This window comes from Anguilla rostrata, chromosome 8 (assembly GCF_018555375.3).
Source record: "Anguilla rostrata isolate EN2019 chromosome 8, ASM1855537v3, whole genome shotgun sequence".
NCBI classification, from domain to species: Eukaryota; Metazoa; Chordata; class Actinopteri; order Anguilliformes; family Anguillidae; genus Anguilla; species Anguilla rostrata.
The window spans coordinates 6,212,887-6,234,182 of NC_057940.1; the positions used below are offsets into that span (position 1 = coordinate 6,212,887).

Below are 21,296 nucleotides of genomic sequence, written 5' to 3' on the forward strand. Positions count from 1 at the left end.
ATTTTGATAGCAGCGGTCTGAGGTGTTGGGTAGGAGTGCGGCGTTTGAAGAGCAGGCCTGTTTGAAAATGGAAAAGCTTCCTTTGATACCCGGGATTCAGTAATTAGGTCAGCGCTGTGGATCTTACTTCCTGTGCCTGTGCTGTTTTTTCTTTTTCTTTCTTTCTGTCACTCGCTCTCATCAGGCACACTCATCAGCTACTCATCACTGTGACTGGCAGGCTGACCCGCTACAGTTGGCATCATTGACATTTGAGTGACATGTCGGTGACAGTTGCTGAATGTCTCTCACTCTCTGTCCCTCTTTCTCTCTCTCCCTCCCTCTTTCCCTCCCTCCCTCTCTCTCTCTGTCCCTCTCCCTCTCTCCCCTCCCTTTCTCTCTCTCCTCTCCCCTCTCTCTCTCTCTCCCTCCCTTTCTCTCCATCTCTCTCCCTCTCCCTCCTTCTCTCTCTCTCTCCCTTTCTCTCTCTCTCTCCCTCTCCCTCGCTCTCTCTCCCTCCCTCCCTCTCCCTCTCAGGGAGAAGTTCCTGTTGGCACCTCAGGATTTCCGCCAGACGAGGAGAGTTTGCTCCTTCTTCCTGTCCGACCCCTTAAAGGACAACTGCAGCCGCTGTAAGTCTTTCTGTCTCTCCGACGGACAAACGCACAGACCCCCCCCGACAGCCAATCCAGCGCCTCAAAACAAAAGCTGGCTGACGCACAGGACAGGCAGTGTGTGGCCAGACCGCATGCGAGTTTAGATCTAAGAACGTACTGCCCAGAAATCCGCTAGACTTGTGAACTGCCCCATTGGCTAGTTTTCTCAAGGTCCCCCAAATCGTTTTTAAGAGCGCCTGGATGAAAGGAACGTGATTGGCCAAGAGGCCCCCATTTCTGTCTGGCGCAAGGACACGCCCACATTCGCCAACCTGATGTATAGCCCCCTGGGCCCTGTCTTCATGTTTCAAAAGTCTTAGAAGAAGAGCTCACGAGGCAAACACTCACTCATCAGCACCACCCACTGGCTGGAGGTCCTGACCAGCATTAATGAGTCTGATGGTGGATCTGACCCATTCCAGACTATTACAGGCAGTGTCACATGACTGCAACGGCGTTCACGTGACTGCTGGTACCTAGCAGACTCAAAACTGGGTCACTTTTGGCATACAATTCAAAACCGTGTCCTTTCTGATACAAGCTTAGTTAGTACACTACAGTACATTTAGCAGACACTCTTATCCTGAACACAACTTTTACATAGCATTTACATATACTGAAGCAATGCAGGTTAAGTATCTTGCTCAACGGCAGTGTCCTACACGGGAATTGAACCTGTGACCTTCAGGTTACGAGACCAGCACACCTTAACCACTGCCGCCCTGGTTTCCTAGTTACCACTCGAACAACGGGTTACCAAGGCGACGTCGAAGGCGATCAGGCCACTCCCACATTCGAGCGTGTCGTCACGTAGCATTGTGTGTTTTACGTTTAGCCGCTAGTGTTTGCATGGTTACCCAAAGCCCTGCTCAGGTGTGGCGTGAGAAAAGGATTTGCACAAACACAACTGAACCGCAGCCAAACGGTGCTGTCGAACAGCCCTCGCTGCTGTCTGTAATGTCGTCAAAATTCATGGCGTACCTTCTTCAGAGTTTTTTTAGGGAGTTTGCGCTCCCTAGTGAAGAAAATTATGAAAGTAAGTACAGTAATAAACTGCAGTGTAAACACTGAAATTATATTGTACCGGCAACTAATGTAGCCAGGAAAATGCAATCACGTTGCTTTTTCAGCTGAAGCTAATTGCCTATGAAATGCATAACCGACAAAGGCATTCGTTAATTTATTTTTGAGCCGACTCCTTATGTGAGCAATTATATTTAATTGTTTTTTTTTTGGGGGGGGGAGGGAGTGGCCTGTTCTTTAACCAGTTGGCGTTGTTGTTACTGCGTTCCACCTGCTCCAGACCCGAGAGTGGAAAGCACTCTGCACCAGAGGTATTCTGGGAGTGAAAAAACGATCGAGGCAGGCTCACACCTGCGCTCGCACTTGCACTTAACACCTGATCTTAACACCTGTGCACCACAGGAGATCAGCCTGACGCGTCCTGGGCACCGGAGGGAGGGGTTTGAGCCCCAGCTGTGGAAGCTCCGCCTCTGACTCTGAGCAGACGGTGTTAGGTGTAGTTTGGGCTCACGCGTACGCCACGCTGTTTGATACTGCCGGTCGGTGTCGTGCGTATTACTGGTCGATTGCTCTACCTGAGGCTGCTTTCAGTTTCGTTTCAGTCGCTCTCGTTGTTATTTCAGTTTCATTTCAGTCACTGGCTGTTGTTTAAGTTTCAGTTCTCCTCGCTGTTTAAGGCGTAGTCCAAGAGGAGACGGATATTCGTCATAATCCAGTGCGCTGTGATTATTCAGCAGGCTTCAGTTTCAGTGATTCTCTCCCTCCCTCCATCTTCCGCTCTCTTTTTCTCTCTGTCTCTCTCTCTGCATCTCTCCCTCTCTCTCCCCCCTCCTCTGTACTCTCCCTCCATCTCTCTCTCCCTCCATTCCACCCCCTCCCTGTCCCTTTAGCAGTGGCTACACTGGGCCCTTCTCTCTGTCCTGCCTCTCTTTGCTCTTTGTATTCAGGGGACGGTTCTTATGGAAGGGAGTCTTTGTTCTCTTGGCGCTGCACAGTTTTCAGAGATGGGTGAACCTGCTCTTCCCTGTGGACATGAAGATATAGCCCTGGGCCAGGGGAAGAACAGCAGTGATAATAACACAGTGGACATAGTCGCACTGTAAAAGTGACCTTACGGTATAACGATAGCCTTTCAGGGCAGGGTTTCAACCCTTTCAGGTGTGCGGTCAGAATGTGCGTGATCAGAATGCTCTTAACTGAACATTCTATTGCTGATGTCACAATCACTGCTGGTGATTGAAAACAATGGAGTTCTAGAACACTGGCTTAGAATTCTGAGAAAAAAACATTCCAAAAAACCTGCTCTTCAAAGGGGTGATTAATCACTGCTAAAAAAAAAATTGTAAAAATGAGGCGGATTGGCGTAGAAGCACAGCCATAGGCAGCGAGGTTCCCCTGAGCTTCAGTTACACCGCCCCTCCCATTTTACCCCACATGGTAAAAAGTCAGGGGTTTGGTGTGAGGGTTATTCACCTGTCTGCACACAGTGTGTTGGCTTAACTGTCTGTGCTGCTGGCCTGAATCTGGCCAGTTCTGCCTTTTTTTTCCTTGTCTTAAGGTGTTAAGGCAGTTCTGTTTTAAAGGAGCTGTGTTTTAAGGCAGTTCTGTGTTAAGGCGGTTCTGTTTTGTCGAGGTGTCAGAGTATTGGCATCACGTAGAGACATTATACAAAGATGTGCCTTTGTGTCTTATTGGTTAAATAACACAAGTAGAACTGGTACGATACATTAAGTCGGATTAAGCTGTACTTAATGTTTATCCTGGGGGGGTGGCAACTGATTAATTTATACTTTATGTTTATACTGGTGGGGGTGGCAGTTTATTCATGTATACTTGATGTTTATACTGGGGGCGGGTGGCAATTGATTAATTTATGCTTGATGTTTATACTGCAGGGTGGCAGTGTATGTAGTGTGATGGTCAGGGCGCTGAATCTGCACCTTCCCAGAGTGGGAGTTTGGTTCCCTGTGTGAACCCGCTGCTGTGTTCTCAAGCAGCCCGCTTTAGCCCTCCAGTAAATATCCTGCTCGGTGAAGGGGGCTGCGTGTAAACAGCGGGAGCTGGTGCGCGTCGGTCGTTCTGGGTGAGAGCGATCGCTAAGCGGCGCGCGGCTCACGGCGTTGTTAATATGCGCGTGCGTGTGCGCATAATACTCGGTGTCTGTTTGCGCGTCCGCATCGCCGCAGCCGTCGAAGTGGACTTGCGGATTAGCGTGAGCTCCTGTCGGCGCGCTGCGTGCGTTCGTACGGTCTGATGTTTACTTTAGCCGTGTTTCGCCGGGATTGGCAGCTAGGGGAAATCTGGCTGCTGCCGTGTGAGCACCGGCGGGCAGTGGCAGCCCTGTGCGGGGTAACCCACGTGGATAAGAGGGGGGGGTCAGTGTTATTTGTGCCGGAGCGCGGTCTGTTTGCCCCTCCGCGCCGCAGCGTGTTTGGGGGGGGGCGGTGGTTTCGGCCCCGCCCCCACGCTGACCCGCCGTCCGCCCGCCATCTGTTCCCCCTCCGCAGGTAAGGCCACGCCCCCGGGGCTGCCCGCCGAGCGCTTTAAGGAGGACTGCTCCGAGACGTCCAGTCAGGAGGAAGGTAAGAGCCAGCCCCGCCCACGAGGCTCCGCCCACAAGGCTCCACCGACGAGGCTCCGCCCACACGCACGGAGAGAGGCTCGCAGATAAAGAGCAGCGTTGCGTCAAAGATGCAGGACCGCACACAAACGCCGCCACGCATACATATTCATAAACACAGATCACCGTGGAAACGGGGAGACGGATGGACGGACGGACAGACACGGGGCATCGCTGGCCGCGATCGGGCGCTGTGCGGGTGCAGCATTCGAGTCCGTGTTCTGTCACATGACTTGGCGAGTTGGCGATGCAGATCACAGTTATGAGCAGGGGGTGCTGGCCACTGTATCTGGGGCTGTGGGCAGCACTGAACCGGCTGGATCCCTGGAGAGGGAGGGAGGGAGGGAGGGAGGGAGGGAGAGAGAGAGAGCTGGAGAGAGGGAAATGGAGAGGGAGAGAGGGAAATGTAAATGAGAGATGAAAATGGAGAGATAGAGGGGGAAATAGATTGAGGGAGGGAGAGAGAGTGAGCAAGGGAGAGATGAAGAGAGCTGGAGAGAGTGAAATTAAGAGGGAGAGATGGAAATGGAGAGCGAGAGACTGAAATGGAAATGAGAGGGTGAGGGGGAAACGGAGAGAGAGACAGGAGGAAATGGAGAGAGAAAGAGGGAAATGCAGAGGGAGAGAGGGAAATGGAAAGAGAGAAGGAAATGGAGAGAGCAAGAGGGAAACGGAGAGAGAGAGAGACTGTAACTGCTGCTGTTCCCCACACTGATTCCAGCGGCTGGCTTAATCAGCACTAGGAGAGCGGCTGAATGGGAGACCCTGAGCCTGCGCAGCTGGAGGACCTTTCGGCTGAATGCTGCGGCTAAAATGGCGGTAATGAGACTGTCCCTCACGGCCCTGGTGCTCAATCCCCTGTCGTACGGGAGCGTTACACCTGGCTTCTGGCTCCAGAACGGCAGCAGAAGGGTCTGTCTGTCTGCCGCTCCCGTGTTTGTGCTAACGTTAACCTGCGTCGCGCTAGCCGCTAGCCCCCTTTTGTGGGTAAAACTGCTCGGTTTCTCTGTGAGAAAGGCCAGCAGACAGCGCTGCTGTAGGGCTTGCAGACTCGATGTGAACACGAACGTGCCTGCTAAGGTTTGGGGAGGGCATTATGCTCAGATTGCATGCTGGACAACTGAGAGCACTAGGAACAAAGTTGCATTTGTGCTGTTTCTGCATTTCAGTCGATTTTCAGAAGGAAAACAATTATATATATATATATATATATATATATATATATATATATCAGCAAATAAACGGCTGGCTGTTGGGAGTATATTTACCCTTTATTGCACAGGTAAGAATGGCCTAACTGTCAGGAACAGACAGAAATTGAGAGGTTTTATTACTTTCTGAATATTTTGGTCCCAGCCCTCGAGACCCTGCAGACGGTGAGCTGCATCATTCCTCCATGCCAGCAGAGGGCGCTGCAGAGCCTCCTGTGAGGAGTTCTGCTCCTAATGAGCTCTCTGTCCCCTCAGATCTGGAGCCGTACATTCCAAGCCTCCGAAAGAGACACGGCAGCAAGAGCCCAAGCCTTAGGTAAGCACCACAGCGCCACCTGTCTGCCATCCTGTTAATGTCTCATAACGCCACCTTAAATATGTCATCCTGTTAATTTCTCATAACCCCACCTTAAATATGTCATCCTATTAATGTCTCAAAACGCCACCTTAAATATGTCATCCTATTAATGTCTCATAACGCCACCTTAAATATGTCATCCTATTAATGTCTCATAACGCCACCTTAAATATGTCATCCTATTAATGTCTCATAACGCCTCCTGTATGTCATCCTGTTAATGTCTCATAACCCCACCTTAAATATGTCATCCTATTAATGTCTCATAGCACCTCCTGTATGTCATCCTGTTAATATCTCAACGCCACCTTAAGTTACGAGACTTAAGTTAAGTCTCTTAAGCCTTAAGTTATTAATGCCACTAATGCCGTCATGCCACCTTAGGTGTGTCACCCTATTAGGCCTTTAAGGTGTGAGATCACGAATAATGTGAACAGAATGTTCATAACTGAACATTCTAATGCTGATGTCACAGTCACTACTGGTCTATAACACTGACTCAGAATTTTGAAAGAACATTCCAAAACAACTACTCTTCACTGGGTTAATGTCTCATAACTCCACATTCGGTATGTCGCCCTGTTAATGTCTTATAGCTCCACCTTGAGTGACAAGTCCTCCCATAGGTCCCTTTTAAAGCAGCATTTATAGATTTCCCCATTTGCACGTGTCATTATTGTTATGTGTTTTTGGTGAGTAAATACTGTAACAGCACCACACCGCCCCCTGTCTGTAAAGCACTCCCAGTACCAAGAGCTCGCAGGCGGAGAGCCGGAGGACGCCGCGCTCCGAGCACAACGGCGCCACCGACTGGAGGAGGAGCGTCCTGGATCCCCACGCCGCGGGACCCCTGCAGGTGAGGAGGGGGGACAGCAAGCGAGGGTCCGCCTCCCTGTCCCGGGACACTGAGAGGCGATGGTGGACCGGGATAGAGAGAGATGCGGCCTCCTGGTCCACGGCCTGCCTGTCTGCAGCCTGGCTCTGTTTCACACAGATCTGGCCTGTCTGTCTGTCTGTCTGTCTGCAGCCTGGCTCTGTTTCACACAGATCGGCCTGTCTGTCTGCAGCCTGGCTCTGTTTCACACAGATCTGGCCTGTCTGTCTGCAGCCTGGCTCTGTTTCACACAGATCTGGCCTGTCTGTCTGCAGCCTGGCTCTGTTTCACACAGATCTGGCCTGTCTGCCTGCAGCCTGGCTCTGTTTCACACAGATCTGGCCTGTCTGTCTGCAGCCTGGCTCTGTTTCACACAGATCTGGCCTGTCTGTCTGCAGCCTGGCTCTGTTTCACACAGATCTGGCCTGTCTGTCTGCAGCCTGGCTCTGTTTCACACAGATCTGGCCTGTCTGTCTGCAGCCTGGCTCTGTTTCACACAGATCCGGCCTGCCTGCAGCCTGGCTCTGTTTCACACAGATCTGGCCTGTCTGCAGCCTGTCTGTCTGCAGCCTGTCCCTGTTTCACACAGATCTGGCCTGTCTGTCTGCAGCCTGGCTCTGTTTCACACAGATCTGGCCTGTCTGTCTGCAGCCTGGCTCTGTTTCACACAGATCTGGCCTGTCTGTCTGTCTGCAGCCTGGCTCTGTTTCACACAGATCTGGCCTGTCTGTCTGCAGCCTGGCTCTGTTTCACACAGATCTGGCCTGTCTGTCTGCAGCCTGGCTCTGTTTCACACAGATCTGGCCTGTCTGCAGCCTGGCTCTGTTTCAAACAGATCTGGCCTGTCTGTCTGCAGCCTGGCTCTGTTTCACACAGATCTGGCCTGTCTGTCTGCAGCCTGGCTCTGTTTCACACAGATCTGGCCTGTCTGTCTACAGCCTGGCTCTGTTTCACACAGATCTGGCCTGTCTGTCTGCAGCCTGACTCTGTTTCACACAGATCTGGCCTGTCTGTCTGTCTGCAGCCTGGCTCTATTTCACACAGATCTGGCCTGTCTGTCTGCAGTCTGGCTCTGTTTCACACAGATCTGGCCTGTCTGTCTGCAGCCTGGCTCTGTTTCACACAGATCTGGCCTGTCTGTCTGCAGCCTGGCTCTGTTTCACACAGATCTGGCCTGTCTGTCTGCAGCCTGGCTCTGTTTCACACAGATCTGGCCTGTCTGTCTGCAGCCTGGCTCTGTTTCACACAGATCTGGCCTGTCTGTCTGCAGCCTGGCTCTGTTTCACACAGATCTGGCCTGTCTGCAGCCTGGCTCTGTTTCACACAGATCTGGCCTGTCTGTCTGCAGCCTGGCTCTGTTTCACACAGATCTGGCCTGTCTGCAGCCTGGCTCTGTTTCACACAGATCTGGCCTGTCTGTCTGCAGCCTGGCTCTGTTTCACACAGATCTGGCCTGTCTGTCTGTCTGCAGCCTGGCTCTGTTTCACACAGATCTGGCCTGCCTGTCTGCAGCCTGGCTCTGTTTCACACAGATCTGGCCTGCCTGTCTGCAGCCTGGCTCTGTTTCACACAGATCTGGCCTGTCTGTCTGCAGCCTGGCTCTGTTTCACACAGATCTGGGCCCTGTCTGCACCAGTGGCTCTGTTTCACACAGATCCGGCCTGTCTGTCTGCAGCCTGGCTCTGTTTCACACAGATCGGCCTGTCTGTCTGCAGCCTGGCTCTGTTTCACACAGATCTGGCCTGTCTGCCTGCAGCCTGGCTCTGTTTCACACAGATCTGGCCTGTCTGTCTGCAGCCTGGCTCTGTTTCACACAGATCTGGCCTGTCTACCTGCAGCCTGGCTCTGTTTCACACAGATCTGCGGCCCTGTCTGTCTGCAGCCTGGCTCTGTTTCACACAGATCTGGCCTGTCTGTCTGCAGCCTGGCTCTGTTTCACACAGATCTGGCCTGTCTACCTGCAGCCTGGCTCTGTTTCACACAGATCTGGCCTGTCTGTTCTGGCTGCTCTGCAGCTGGCTCTGTTTCACACACAGATCTGGCCTGTCTGTCTGCAGCCTGGCTCTGTTTCACACAGATCTGGCCTGTCTGTCTGCAGCCTGGCTCTGTTTCACACAGATCTGGCCTGTCTGCCTGCAGCCTGGCTCTGTTTCACACAGATCCACAGATCTGGCCTGTCTGTCTGCAGCCTGGCTCTGTTTCACACAGATCTGGCCTGTCTGTCTGCAGCCTGGCTCTGTTTCACACAGATCTGGCCTGTCTGTCTGCAGCCTGGCTCTGTTTCACACAGATCTGGCCTGTCTGTCTGCAGCCTGGCTCTGTTTCACACAGATCCGGCCTGCCTGCAGCCTGGCTCTGTTTCACACAGATCTGGCCTGTCTGCAGCCTGTCTGTCTGCAGCCTGTCCCTGTTTCACACAGATCTGGCCTGTCTGTCTGCAGCCTGGCTCTGTTTCACACAGATCTGGCCTGTCTGTCTGTCTGCAGCCTGGCTCTGTTTCACACAGATCTGGCCTGTCTGTCTGCAGCCTGGCTCTGTTTCACACAGATCTGGCCTGTCTGTCTGCAGCCTGGCTCTGTTTCACACAGATCTGGCCTGTCTGCAGCCTGGCTCTGTTTCAAACAGATCTGGCCTGTCTGTCTGCAGCCTGGCTCTGTTTCACACAGATCTGGCCTGTCTGTCTGCAGCCTGGCTCTGTTTCACACAGATCTGGCCTGTCTGTCTACAGCCTGGCTCTGTTTCACACAGATCTGGCCTGTCTGTCTGCAGCCTGGCTCTGTTTCACACAGATCTGGCCTGTCTGCAGCCTGGCTCTGTTTCACACAGATCTGGCCTGTCTGTCTGCAGCCTGGCTCTGTTTCACACAGATCTGGCCTGTCTGCAGCCTGGCTCTGTTTCACACAGATCTGGCCTGTCTGTCTGCAGCCTGGCTCTGTTTCACACAGATCTGGCCTGTCTGCAGCCTGGCTCTGTTTCGCACAGATCTGGCCTGCCTGTCTGCAGCCTGGCTCTGTTTCACACAGATCTGGCCTGTCTGTCTGCAGCCTGGCTCTGTTTCACACAGATCTGGCCTGTCTGTCTGCAGCCTGGCTCTGTTTCACACAGATCTGGCCTGTCTGCAGCCTGGCTCTGTTTCACACAGATCCGGCCTGTCTGTCTGCAGCCTGGCTCTGTTTCACACAGATCTGGCCTGTCTGCCTGCAGCCTGGCTCTGTTTCACACAGATCTGGCCTGTCTGTCTGCAGCCTGGCTCTGTTTCACACAGATCTGGCCTGTCTACCTGCAGCCTGGCTCTGTTTCACACAGATCTGGCCTGTCTGTCTGCAGCCTGGCTCTGTTTCACACAGATCTGGCCTGTCTGTCTGCAGCCTGGCTCTGTTTCACACAGATCTGGCCTGTCTGTCTGCAGTCTCACACAGATCTGGCCTGTCTGGCCGTGTTTTACTGTGACGGGCTGTCTCTGGCGTGCGGTCCGTTCGGCCGAAGCTTCGGGGAGCGGCGACTCGTTCCGCGAGCTCGCCGCACGTTTCTCCCTGGTGTCGTAACGAGGCTGCGTTAACGAGCGGAATGTCACCCCGCCGCGGCGACCGGCACAGGCACCGTGAAGCAGCCGCGCCCCGGAGACAGCGCGGTTAAAGGGGGTGTCAGTTGGCGGTATTTACGGTTGCAGATGCGCTCGTCTCCAGTTAATGGCTTTCACCGGGCTTCGCGGTACGGCCTTCTGCGCGAACATTCGAGCGGTAAATCTTACCGCCGGCGCTCGGTCCCGGCCGCGTAAGAGCCAGATGTGCCACCGGCCGCTCACTGATGAGGGGGTGGGGGGTTGCCATGGCAACCGGCCTCCCTGACCATGCGCACCTCCTCTTGCACAGGGACCTAGTTTGCACTGTCACAGCACTGCTGGCAGGGGACCCCCACAGCCCCTTTACTCAAACACTAACTCCCTAACACATAGCACACTTGTACACTCGCACACTTGTGCACTTGCACACTCGCATACTCACACCCTCATACAATGGTAATGGTAAATGGACTGCATTTATATAGCGCTTTTATCCAAAGCGCTTTACAATTGATGCCTCTCATTCGCTAGAGGAGTTAGGGGTTACGTGTCTTGCTCAAGGACACTTCGACATGCCCAGGGCGGGGTTTGAACCGGCAACCCTCCAACTGCCAGACAATCGGTCTTACCTCCTGAGCTATGTCGCCACTTGCACACTCGTACACTTGCACACTTGCATACTCACACACTCATACACTTGCACACTCGCATACTCGCACACTCGTACAGGTGGGAGATCACCCATGCAAAACAAGACCGATAACTGAGCGTGTGTACACTTTCTGCTTCGCTGGTCGTGTAAAACGCGAGCTCCTTATATTCTCGCCAAGGCTAGCCCTCTAGTGTCTCTCTGATACCAGCAGCAGCTGTATTATTAAATTAGTTTTGCCTAATTACTCATTTTTTCAGCTGATCCTGTTTCACTTTTTAAGGTCTGTGTCATGTCAGTCACAAGACTAAGATCTTTGGCACAGAACTGCAAACATCAGATGAGTGTTGGAGCATCAGTCAACTCAAAACAAAGGCTTTACATTATTATTAAATATACATGGCCTTACCACACAGTCACTTGTCATAGTCTAGGATCCATAAAAGAAATATAACCTTGTATGATATGCAGCACTGGTTCATAAGAGCAGTACTGTAGTGTTTCTGAAACCTCTCGTTTTGTGTGGTAGGTTGTGGGAGGGGGAGTTGGTGTGTTTTGGGGCACTGGGGTTTTGGGGTTTTGGGGGTGAGGTAGGTTTTGGGGCGTCTCTAAGCGCCTTTTTCCTCTGTTAGCACCCCACCGATGACAAACGGAACGGCCCCCCAGGAAACAAGAGCAGAGGGAGAACACTGGCAACCGACAGGTATGAACCGCTCCTGGTGTGTGTGTGCGTGTGTGTGTGTGTGTGTGTGTGTGTGTGTGTGTGTGTGTGTGTGTGTGTGTGTGTGTGTGTGTGTGTGTGTTCTCACGTGCGTACGTGCGTGTACGTGTATGTTTGCGTGTTTGTGAGCATACAGACTAAAGGCCCTGTCTTCAGAGCTAAAGAACTCAGCCTAATAAAATGACTATCCCTTAAGGTGGGAACAAAAGTATAATCTCCCCAGTGCTAATAGTGAAGTATTGAATACAACTGACTTCATACACAGACACACACACATTATACACACACACACAGTGTAAGGTGAGGTTTTGTTTAGCTGAAGAGGCTGATTTCTCCTGATAGACAGACGTGGCGTTGGGACAGGCATGCCCGCGGGCAGCGTGGCGTTGGGACAGGCATGCCCGCGGGCAGCGTGGCGTTGGGACAGGCATGCCCACGGGCAGGGCGTTGGGACAGGCATGTCCGCGGGCAGCTCAGCTCAGCCAGGCCCCTGAGTTGGCGGACGGCCGTCAGCCGCCATAGTCCATTTCTGTCACTGCGCTGTGTGAGCTGAGCTCCTCACAGCAACAGCTGACACCCCCCTCTCTCTCTCTCTCTCTCTCTCCCTCTCTCCCTCTCCCTCTCTCTGTCCATCACCCACCCCTCTCACCCCTTCTCTGTCTCCATCTCTCTCTTCGTCTCCATCTCTCTCCTCAATCCTCTCTCTATCTCCCTCTCTCTCTCCATCACCCCATCTCCATCTCTTTCTCCATCTCTGTCTCTCACTCTACTGCTCTCTCCCTCTCCCTCTCTCACTCCACCACCCCGTCTGTCTCCGTCTCTCTCCACCTCACTCCTCTCTCTCCCCCATCTTTCTCTCTCTGTCTCTCTCTCGCTCTTCACATCTCACCATCTTTCTGCCTCAATCTCTCTCTCCCTCTCCCTCCATCTCTCTCCTCTCTATCTCTCTCCTTCGCTCCCTCCATCTCTCACTCCTCCCCCCCCTCACTCTCTCTATATATATAATCTCCCACCCTCTCTCTTTCCATCTGTCCCTCCAGGGAGAAAGGGAGGAGAGGAGAGGGGAGAGGGGGTGCTGTCTGTAATGGTCTTCTCAGGCCACCCCCCCCAGCGCAGACAGTGAGACACCCCCCTGGGAGAGGTAAGCGTGGGGGAGGGGAGGGGGGGGGGGTAGATTAACAGCCTTCCTTCCAGTGTGACTCTACCACCGTCTGCATCTCCCCATAGCGTGCTGTTAAATAAGGCCTGCAGTGGCTTCAGTCAACCTGCAGAGGGCAGCAAAACTTAGCATGGAAAAATAGAGCTGATTTGTGTAGTACAACCCAGAATAATTGTGACTTCCTTGTTTAAAAATGTTTGTTGAGTCTAAAGTAGTTTTTTTTTTAATGTCTCGTCTCTTATAACTTGTTAAATGCTAGGTTTATTTTTAAACTTTATTCAGCCAGACGGGAGCATAGCCTTTTCCCTTTCTGTAAGGTTGCGCTGTGCGCAGTGTGAACTGGTGACATATTGCAGAATGTCAGCACATGACAGCGTGGGCGAGAGCTGTCGAGAAGGAGCGTCGCATTCGCTGCGAAAATATGAATGTGTTGAGATTCTGCCATTAAAGCTTGTAGCGATGGTGACAGATTTCGCTTCAAAACCTAATTTTTTCCCCTCTCATGTTCCCATGAACGTCTCCTTTAAGGTCAGTATAGGAAGGTGTGTCAACCTTGCAACTTGTCAAAATGGCAAAATTCATCCTGGGACCCTTTTACAAATAATACTGTAACAAACCTTGACTTCTTCCAGGTCCCTCCAAAGAGTATGTGATTTACTGGGACCCTTTCACTGCCCAAAAGCTCCCAGTAACCTTCAGCTGCAAAAATATCTAGATCCATTATTCATTATAGTAGGCTAAGGCTATTGCACACCAGTGTACATGTGATTCAGTCTACACCTTTAAGGTGTGAGGTCACAAATATGTGATTAGAATGCTCTTAACTGAACATTCTAATGCTGATGTCACAATCACTACTGGTGACTGAAAGCAGTGGAGTTCTAGAACACTGACTTCTAAATTTAAAAAAAAAAAAAGGGTCAATGCCTTAAATCTACATGGGGGTAAATTAGGCTGCATGTAAATGAACACGTCTCCATATTTGCATTTGGATCAGTTAGTGCTTTGGTTGTTTAGCACCAGCAGTGGTAGTGTTGTTTTAAGTGCGATGTGCGGTCGTGTGCTTGTCGTGTGCGGTGAGCACAGGGATGGGCCGGTCTGACCCGTACCCCCCCCCCCCCCGCCCCTCCCCCCACAGACTGCCCCGCGAACTCCGGCTCGGGGCAGGACACGTTTGGGGAGACGTCCTCGGAGAGCTACAGCTCGCCCTCCAGCCCGCAGCACGACGGCAGGGAGAGCCTGGAGAGCGAGGAGGAGGACGACAAGGACCGAGGTGAGTCCGAGAGAGAGGGGGAGGAGCCAAAGCTGCTCATAGGCTGAGACAGAGGGGGGAGGGGCTAGACCTTCTCATAGGCTGAGAGAGAGGGGGGAGGGACTAGACCTGCTCATAGGCTGAGACAGAGGGGGGAGGAGCCAGACCTGACCGCTGCTCATAGGCTGAGACAGAGGGGGGAGGGACTAGACCTGCTCATAGGCTGAGACAGAGGGGGGAGGAGCCAGACCTGACTGCTGCTCATAGGCTGAGAGAGAGGAGGGAGGAGCTCATAGGCTGAGACGGGGGGGGAGGATAGGACTTTGAGGCCTGAATGTTCATTTTAACACTTGACCTTTGCCCTCATTCCTGTGTGCTGCCTTGTTCCCCTGTGCAGAGACGGACAGCAACTCTGATGACTTCCTGTCCTGCAAAGCGGTGGGCGGAGCTTCAGTGGTCGCGGTGCACCCCGCGGTCGCCGTCCCGCAGAAGGACGGCCTCCCCTTGAGCGCCCCCAAGTTCCCCTCGCTGCCCGTCCTGCAGCCCCTGCCGTTCGTGGCCCAGAACGGAGTGCCCCCCCCAGCGCCAGGCGAGGGCAAACCGGGCGTGGTTCTGCCCCGGCCGCGGCCCTGGTACCCCGCGAGCCCCTGGCCGGGCACGCCGCGGGGGGCGACGCAGAGAGACCGCCGGAACCCGCCCCCCTCCCGTCCGCCCTGGGCCCCGCCCTCCCCGGCCCCGCCCCCCAGCCCCTGGTCCAGCGCTTTAAGACCGGCCCGTGTCCGCAGGCGGGGTCCAAGGCAGGTGGCTCCGCCCCTCTCCCACCCCCCATGGGCGCCATCAGCGTCATCGCCCCCGGCCCCGCCTACCTGTCCCCCCTTCAGCCGGGCTACCCCGCCCCGAGCCGACGCCCGCCTCCGGCGCCCCGCGACCGAGCCCGCCCCGCTGCCCCCCTCCTTCTCCGTCCCCGCCCCCCCGCGCCGTCATTCCCTCCCCGGGCGGAGCCACGGCCGCCCCCGCCGGCGTGCCAGCGCAGGTCCCGGCCCCTCCCCCGCCGTCCCCGGCCCCGCCCCCGGCCCAAGCCCCGCCCTCACCCACAGCACGGCGCACATCGCCAGCGGCGACGGCTCCGCCTACATCAACAGCAGCGGCCCCGGGGGTGGCCCCCAGGCCCCGCCCCCCAGCCCCAGCCCCCCCAGCAGCAGCAGCAGCAGCAGCAGACGGCGGCCCCCCCTCACCAGCCCGTGGGCTGCGGCGCCTGTGGCTGCCGCGGCAACTGCGGCGGCAGCGGCCACGCCCAGAGCTACTTCTTCCCGCCCCAGGTGGCGCGGCAGGTGTTCGGCATGCCGCCGCTCTTCCACCTGACCTCACTGTGCGGCGGGAGCAGCTACCTCAGCCAGGCCGGCAACGGCGCCACCCAGCTGCCCTTCTTCCCGTACCCGGGCGCGCCCCTGCTGCACGCCCCCGCGCCCGGCGACGCCCACGTGCTGGCGGGCGCCCAGGCCGCGGCGGCGGCGGCCGGGTACGGCCTGCAGCAGATGCCCGCCTTCGGCCGCTTCTACCAGCCCGTCTTCTCCTCGCTGGGCGTGGTGCCCGGGGCCGGAGGGCCCGCCCCCAAGAAGAGCGGCAGCGTGTCCTGCTACAACTGCGGCCTGAGCGGGCACCAGGCGCACGACTGCAACCAGCCCTCCATCGACGCCTCGCAGCCAGGTAACCACGCCCGCCGGCCGCCGTCGCCCAGGCGACCACCCCCCTCCGGCCGCCGTCGCCCGGGCGACCACACCCGCCTACGACCGTAGACGTCGCGGCGTCGGTCGTCCGCGGCGATTCAAACGCGCTGAGCGCGTGGCGCTGTGAGTGCCGGTCCTCCCTGTTCTGTAGCGTTGGCCCTCGTTGGCGTTACGCGGTTAGGGAGCCCCCTGCGCGTTCGCGTGCGGTCGTCCTGGTTCCTCACCAGCACGTCACCCGTTCACAAAGCTGGACCAAAGCGCTTCAGGCCCCAGAGTCTCCGCAGGCAGCTCACAGCACGGGTCTCTGGGTCTCAAAATCAATTAAACAAATTTTAAAAGTTTACTTATTAAGGATGTTTTGCGGATATTTCTAGTTTGGGTTTATAAACGACGTCTTTCAGACGAACCTTGTATGGCTTGTCACACCCGTGTAATTATTGTAATTATGAATTTGCTTGAATTAATATATATATATATATATATATATATATATATATATATATATTGTTTAAGTGGCAGAGATGTGGAAGCCTAAACAAGTTAGTGTTTACTTTTCGGTCTCCTCTGTCTTCAGGGCCATTTCCTTTCAAAGCTCAATTGCAGCACAGTATTAATTTAATTTTTAATTTTAATCTTTCAGTTGTAAGCCCCTCCTCAAAACTTACGCTTAGCTTCGGTCACCGCTGCTCTCTCTGCTGATTGGATTTTAAACGGTTAGAAGATTAACAGACTCCAATCAGCCGCTGAGCACCATGGGATTTAGTTAGCACACGTAATGCATCTGAGAATTGTGATGTCATTTCCATAGCAACCTAAGACCGAGCACTGGATATGGTAACCTAGCAGTAGGAGTCTAGATTCAGAAGACATAAGTAAAGATATAAAAAGATTTAAAAAGATTTTCTGAATTTTCTTATCCAGAATACTGCTAGTTTCTAGGCAAATTGAGATTAGAATTGTACACTCAGTATGTTTCATACCATTTTATTTTTAACGTGTTATTAGTACTAGCATATGAACGACATCATTTTAAAGTACTGTTTCCAAATAAACAGTCACTGATAGGCTGACCTACCTCTGTAGTAAAGAGATTTTACCACTAGAGGGCCTAAGCAGCCTGTCGTTATCCTCGTCTCTGTTCTTCAGGTGGATTTCGGCTGAAGTTCGTCGCTCCCCACTCCAATGACGGACTCGACAAAACGGAATGAGGCCGCTGGGAGACCACTATGGCGTTTTCTCGCTCCGCTAAATTAAAGATTCCAGAGACCCGGCGTTTTAAGGGGCGTTTTTTTATTTTTTTATTTCTATTACATTTTAGAATGTGCTTCAATGGCCTGGCGGGACTATAAGAACGCTGCGCCTGTTTTCTTGACAAGGGGAAATCCTGTCGTTGCCGCGGAGAGTTCCTTTCGTGGCCTCTGGTGTTTTGCACTGAACACGGGCTTTGGCGCCACCTAGTGTTTACTAACTTATTTTCTTAAATTGTTAAAAAAATAAAAATAAGGCATCTTTGTTGGATGCCTGGTGATTTTTTTGATCTTAGATATAAAGGAAGGACTTGGGAGGACTGGGGTTATTAAAGGGTTTTTTGTGGGTTTATTTTTACTATTGTATATTTATCCTTCCTATCTTCTTGTTTCTATGAGAACATTTCTGCTTTTCTATTTGAGTCCCCGCAAGTCAGCACAGAATTTCATTTAACGTTGGCAGAGGATTCACCAACAAGTTCATTTAATAGCAAAACCTGCCTGTAGAAGAAGACAATTTTATTTCTCTAGTCCTCTGAAGTTTTGAGGAAATACGATTTCAAATGTTGAAGGAGATGGCTTTAAAACCTGAAAATACATAGGATTTTTTTTTTTCAAAGCCAATAAAATTGTTTAAAGGACTTTAGGAGCAGCTAATCGTTTAAATGCATTTTTAAATATTTATTCAAAAATGAAAAAAAAAGAACAGCTAGTGTGAATTAAGGAACGTTGTGTTTGTACAGAAAAGTACAGAAAAGCTCCTCTGATTTCTCTTTTTGTTGTTTTGGTTAAACGACAAGGAAAAGGTTTTTTAAATGCTTTCCTTTTCCTTTCTTATAATATGTATTTAAATCTCGGATCCTTATTCTCCTGAGCGGTGGATGTTTTGAATGTATGTTAACCTTTTTTTTTTCTTTTCTTTTTTTTTCCCGTCGGTTTGAGGAATTTGACTTGGCGTGTTGGAAATGGCATGCGAGCCCTTTTTCCAAGCGTTCGCCGCGTGATATAATGTGAAACCCAGTCGTTAAGAAGTTATTCTTCATACCTGTGTCAGGTCATTTCATCGAATGCTGCTGTTTGTTTGTTTGTGTTTTCGTTTTCGTTTTTTTTTCTCTTAGTGGGGAAAGTGCACTACTGCAGGGAGAGCCGTTCCTGGAAAGCCCCCCTGCTCACGCCATTTTGGCTCCAGCCCCCCTTAATCCCTGTCTTTAGGAACTGGCTTTATGTATTGCTCTATACATACGGTTTTATGAATCTCTACGCATTTAAAGTTACGCATTTCCAGTATTTGGCTGTCAGACGGTTGAGTTTAGGGCAGAGGTTGGAAAATCCGGGTTCGGAAAGTCAGAGTCCTCCCCGGTATTTTGTTCCAGTCAGCTGGATTTGCTGATTAGTGCAATTCTTCAGCCTTCAGAGTTCGTGGGTTGGAAGAAACACACGGCCTGGACTTTTACTGTCTGACCCCTGGACTTTCCACCTCTGGAACAGGGCGAAGAAGAAGAAAGTGATATGTCACTTACAGAAAGAGTTGTAGTAACTGGACTGAAAACAAGCTTCCACATAACACCTTTCCAGGAATTGAAGTTTAACACACCCCTGCACTATAAAATACCAGAATTCGTTTTTTTATTTTTTATTCTTCATTTTTAAAAAAATACATCCTCAAGTGCACTGCCGTGATGAACAGAACCGGGAGAGAGCGGGAGAGAGCTCGTTCTGCTGCCGTCCGCCTGCTCTTCCTTCCTTGGTGATGAGCCCGTTCCCCCCCTATCCCCCCTGCCCCCCCCCCCTCCCCAACGGTCTGTATGCTGTAGTGTGGATTCTTAGCTCTGCAGGTGCCTGATTCTTTTTTTTTCCGAGTCTGGGAATTTTAAGCGGAGGGGAATCGCAGCCACTGGGAGAATTTCAGTCCGTGGGGGGGGTATTTTTCAAAAAAAAATAATAATTAAATCTGAGGGGTTTCCCCTCTCGCTGAAGCGATGAGATTTGGAAGCGTCGTGCATGCTAGTGCATACACGCGCGCACACACGGTACAAACGCACGCACGCACGAGATTTACGCTCAGCTCTGAGAATACGAACATCATGAACTCAGCGACACGTGAATGATTGGCAAAAGAGATGACTGTATCCTGCTTGTAGGATCAGTCCCTGTTCTTAATGCTTCCTCGCCAGTTATCGCAATCTACACGTATGGTTATAGCTTGTGTCCGGACCCAGTGTGTGTGTGTGTGTGTGTGTGTGTGTGTGCATGCGCACGCTCGCTAAATTTAATATAAAGTTGTTTTATGTTGCCCCCATTAGTTGGATTTTGAGGGGTTTTTTTTGATCTTGCAGTATTTTCTAAAAAGATGACTTTGACCACCGAAGTGGCTTTGTAAAAAAACCCTTCCCGTTTGTGATGAAAGCGAAGACAGAAAAATTGGTCTTTGGTGTTGATGTTAAACAAAAAAAAAATTTTTTTTTTAAAGTGCGGTAATGTAGAATTTATTTTGATTAAAAATTAAAAAAAGGAAGAAAAAAAATGAAAAAGAGTGGACCACAGATGCTTACGTGGAGTGTGCTGATTGGCTGGTGAGTCCTGTGCTCTTGTAGGATGGCTGTACTGTGCATACACACACACCTGCCAGCTCTGTTTGTGGAACACCTGTAAGGTTTAAAATGCTGTACTGTATATATGGGGGTACAATGCTGCCCCCAGTGGTATGTTTACTGTATTCTTTGATATCTAAATGTTATTATTCTGTACTGGAAAAAGGTCAAATATATTTCTAGAACAAATTTGGATTTTATGTAAATTGATTTTTTTTTTCTGGAATTGACAGCAATAAATAAAATTTTAAAAAATCACCAAATTCATGCCTCGATTCAGAGACGGAACATTACATTACAGGCATTTAGCAGACGCTCTTATCCAGAGCGACTTACACAGCTTTTTACACAGCATTTTACATTGTATCCATTTATACAGCTGGATATATACTGAAGCAATTTCGGTTAAGCACCTTGCGCAAGGGTACAACGGCAGTGTCCTTACCCGGGAATCGAACCTGCGACCTTTCGGTTACAAGCCCAGTTCCTTACCCACTGTGCTACTACACTCTGTACAATCAGGCACGGAACACAACAGCTAACGGCCTCCAGTTTATATTTGATTTTCCAGTGTTCGTAAAAAGGTTGCGTTTTCTGTGACAGGAAAATGTGAATGATTTAAAGATACAGCTGCGCCTGTGGGGAGGTCAGAGGCAGAGACGTATCAGGGACCTTCTTTTTTTTTGGGAGTCCATTCACAAAAAGCTTGCAGTCCTCTGAAGGGTGGGGTTTTTGGGAGTGTTAGAAGTTAAGAGCATTCTAGTCTCATATTACTACACCTTAAAGGGCCAGATTGCAGGCAGCTTAGAAAAGAAGAACCATGTGTTAATGACCAATCACAGAACAGAACCCTGTGTGCAAAGAGGAGAAAAAAACACAGGTAGACACACCCAGTGCCCAGGCCCAGAGCCTGTGTGATTAATGCAATACTCTACAAGCCTCTACCAGGCACTGGAAGAAGGGGAGAGTGTGACTGGTGTGTAAACCCTGTTCTACCACATCTGTGCGAATACTGGCTCCGTATCCAGCCATTCGGGCTCCAGCCAATGGGAAGAAAGGGCCCATCTGACCCCTTTAGATTATGAAATATCCATTGATGTGCAGAGGCTGTTGCTGCAAGAGTCCTCCATTTTAAAGTGTACTCTGGCTCTCAGATGCAGGTCCAGGAATCTTAATGGCCCATTGCACCTCAGAGAAGACCTTATTTCTTATCTGTTTAACAGGCAGGCAACCTTACACCAAGGTCGCCTGAAACGTTTCATTTTCATTCAGCATTGATGTCTTTGACCTGGCCCTGCAGCTGAGAGGGAAGGCTTTTCAGTAGCCCAGTTTCTGCTGATATGACAAACTGGGCCGTGCTCGATTTGCAGTTAAATAGAACGTGTTCACATGAACTGGGTTGCTTTTGAGTTTCATTGCCGTAAGGACATTCTTAAGGTTGCCACTAGGTGGCGGTGAAGATCAAGAAATCTCACCCTCGGACCCTTAAAGAGCACTTTGCTAAGAGAGATGTGGTTGAGGAGTGCACAGGTTATAACAGCCCTGCAGTCCCACACACATGAAAGTAGAGACATTACTACACCTCCTACACTCATTTGTAATAAGGTCCAACCCAACACAACAGGCAGAATGATCTTAAGAGCAGTGCTATACCGGGGACTATCTCA

The 21,296-nt window shown here is 51.6% G+C and overlaps 1 protein-coding gene across 1 annotated transcript in view; it reads left to right on the top strand.

Annotated features, from left to right (window-relative positions):
• Nucleotides 1-19,892, top strand: part of zcchc2 (zinc finger, CCHC domain containing 2) — a 42,218-nt gene extending 22,326 nt beyond the window's left edge. Inside the window, 10 exon segments of the mRNA XM_064346075.1 lie at nucleotides 517-611; nucleotides 4,166-4,240; nucleotides 5,745-5,805; nucleotides 6,586-6,703; nucleotides 11,565-11,635; nucleotides 12,694-12,794; nucleotides 13,951-14,085; nucleotides 14,462-15,234; nucleotides 15,237-15,771; nucleotides 16,938-19,892. Coding sequence (XP_064202145.1) covers nucleotides 517-611; nucleotides 4,166-4,240; nucleotides 5,745-5,805; nucleotides 6,586-6,703; nucleotides 11,565-11,635; nucleotides 12,694-12,794; nucleotides 13,951-14,085; nucleotides 14,462-15,234; nucleotides 15,237-15,771; nucleotides 16,938-16,999 — 2,026 coding nt within the window. The 3' untranslated portion in view covers nucleotides 17,000-19,892.
• Nucleotides 19,893-21,296: the final 1,404 nt, after the last annotated feature.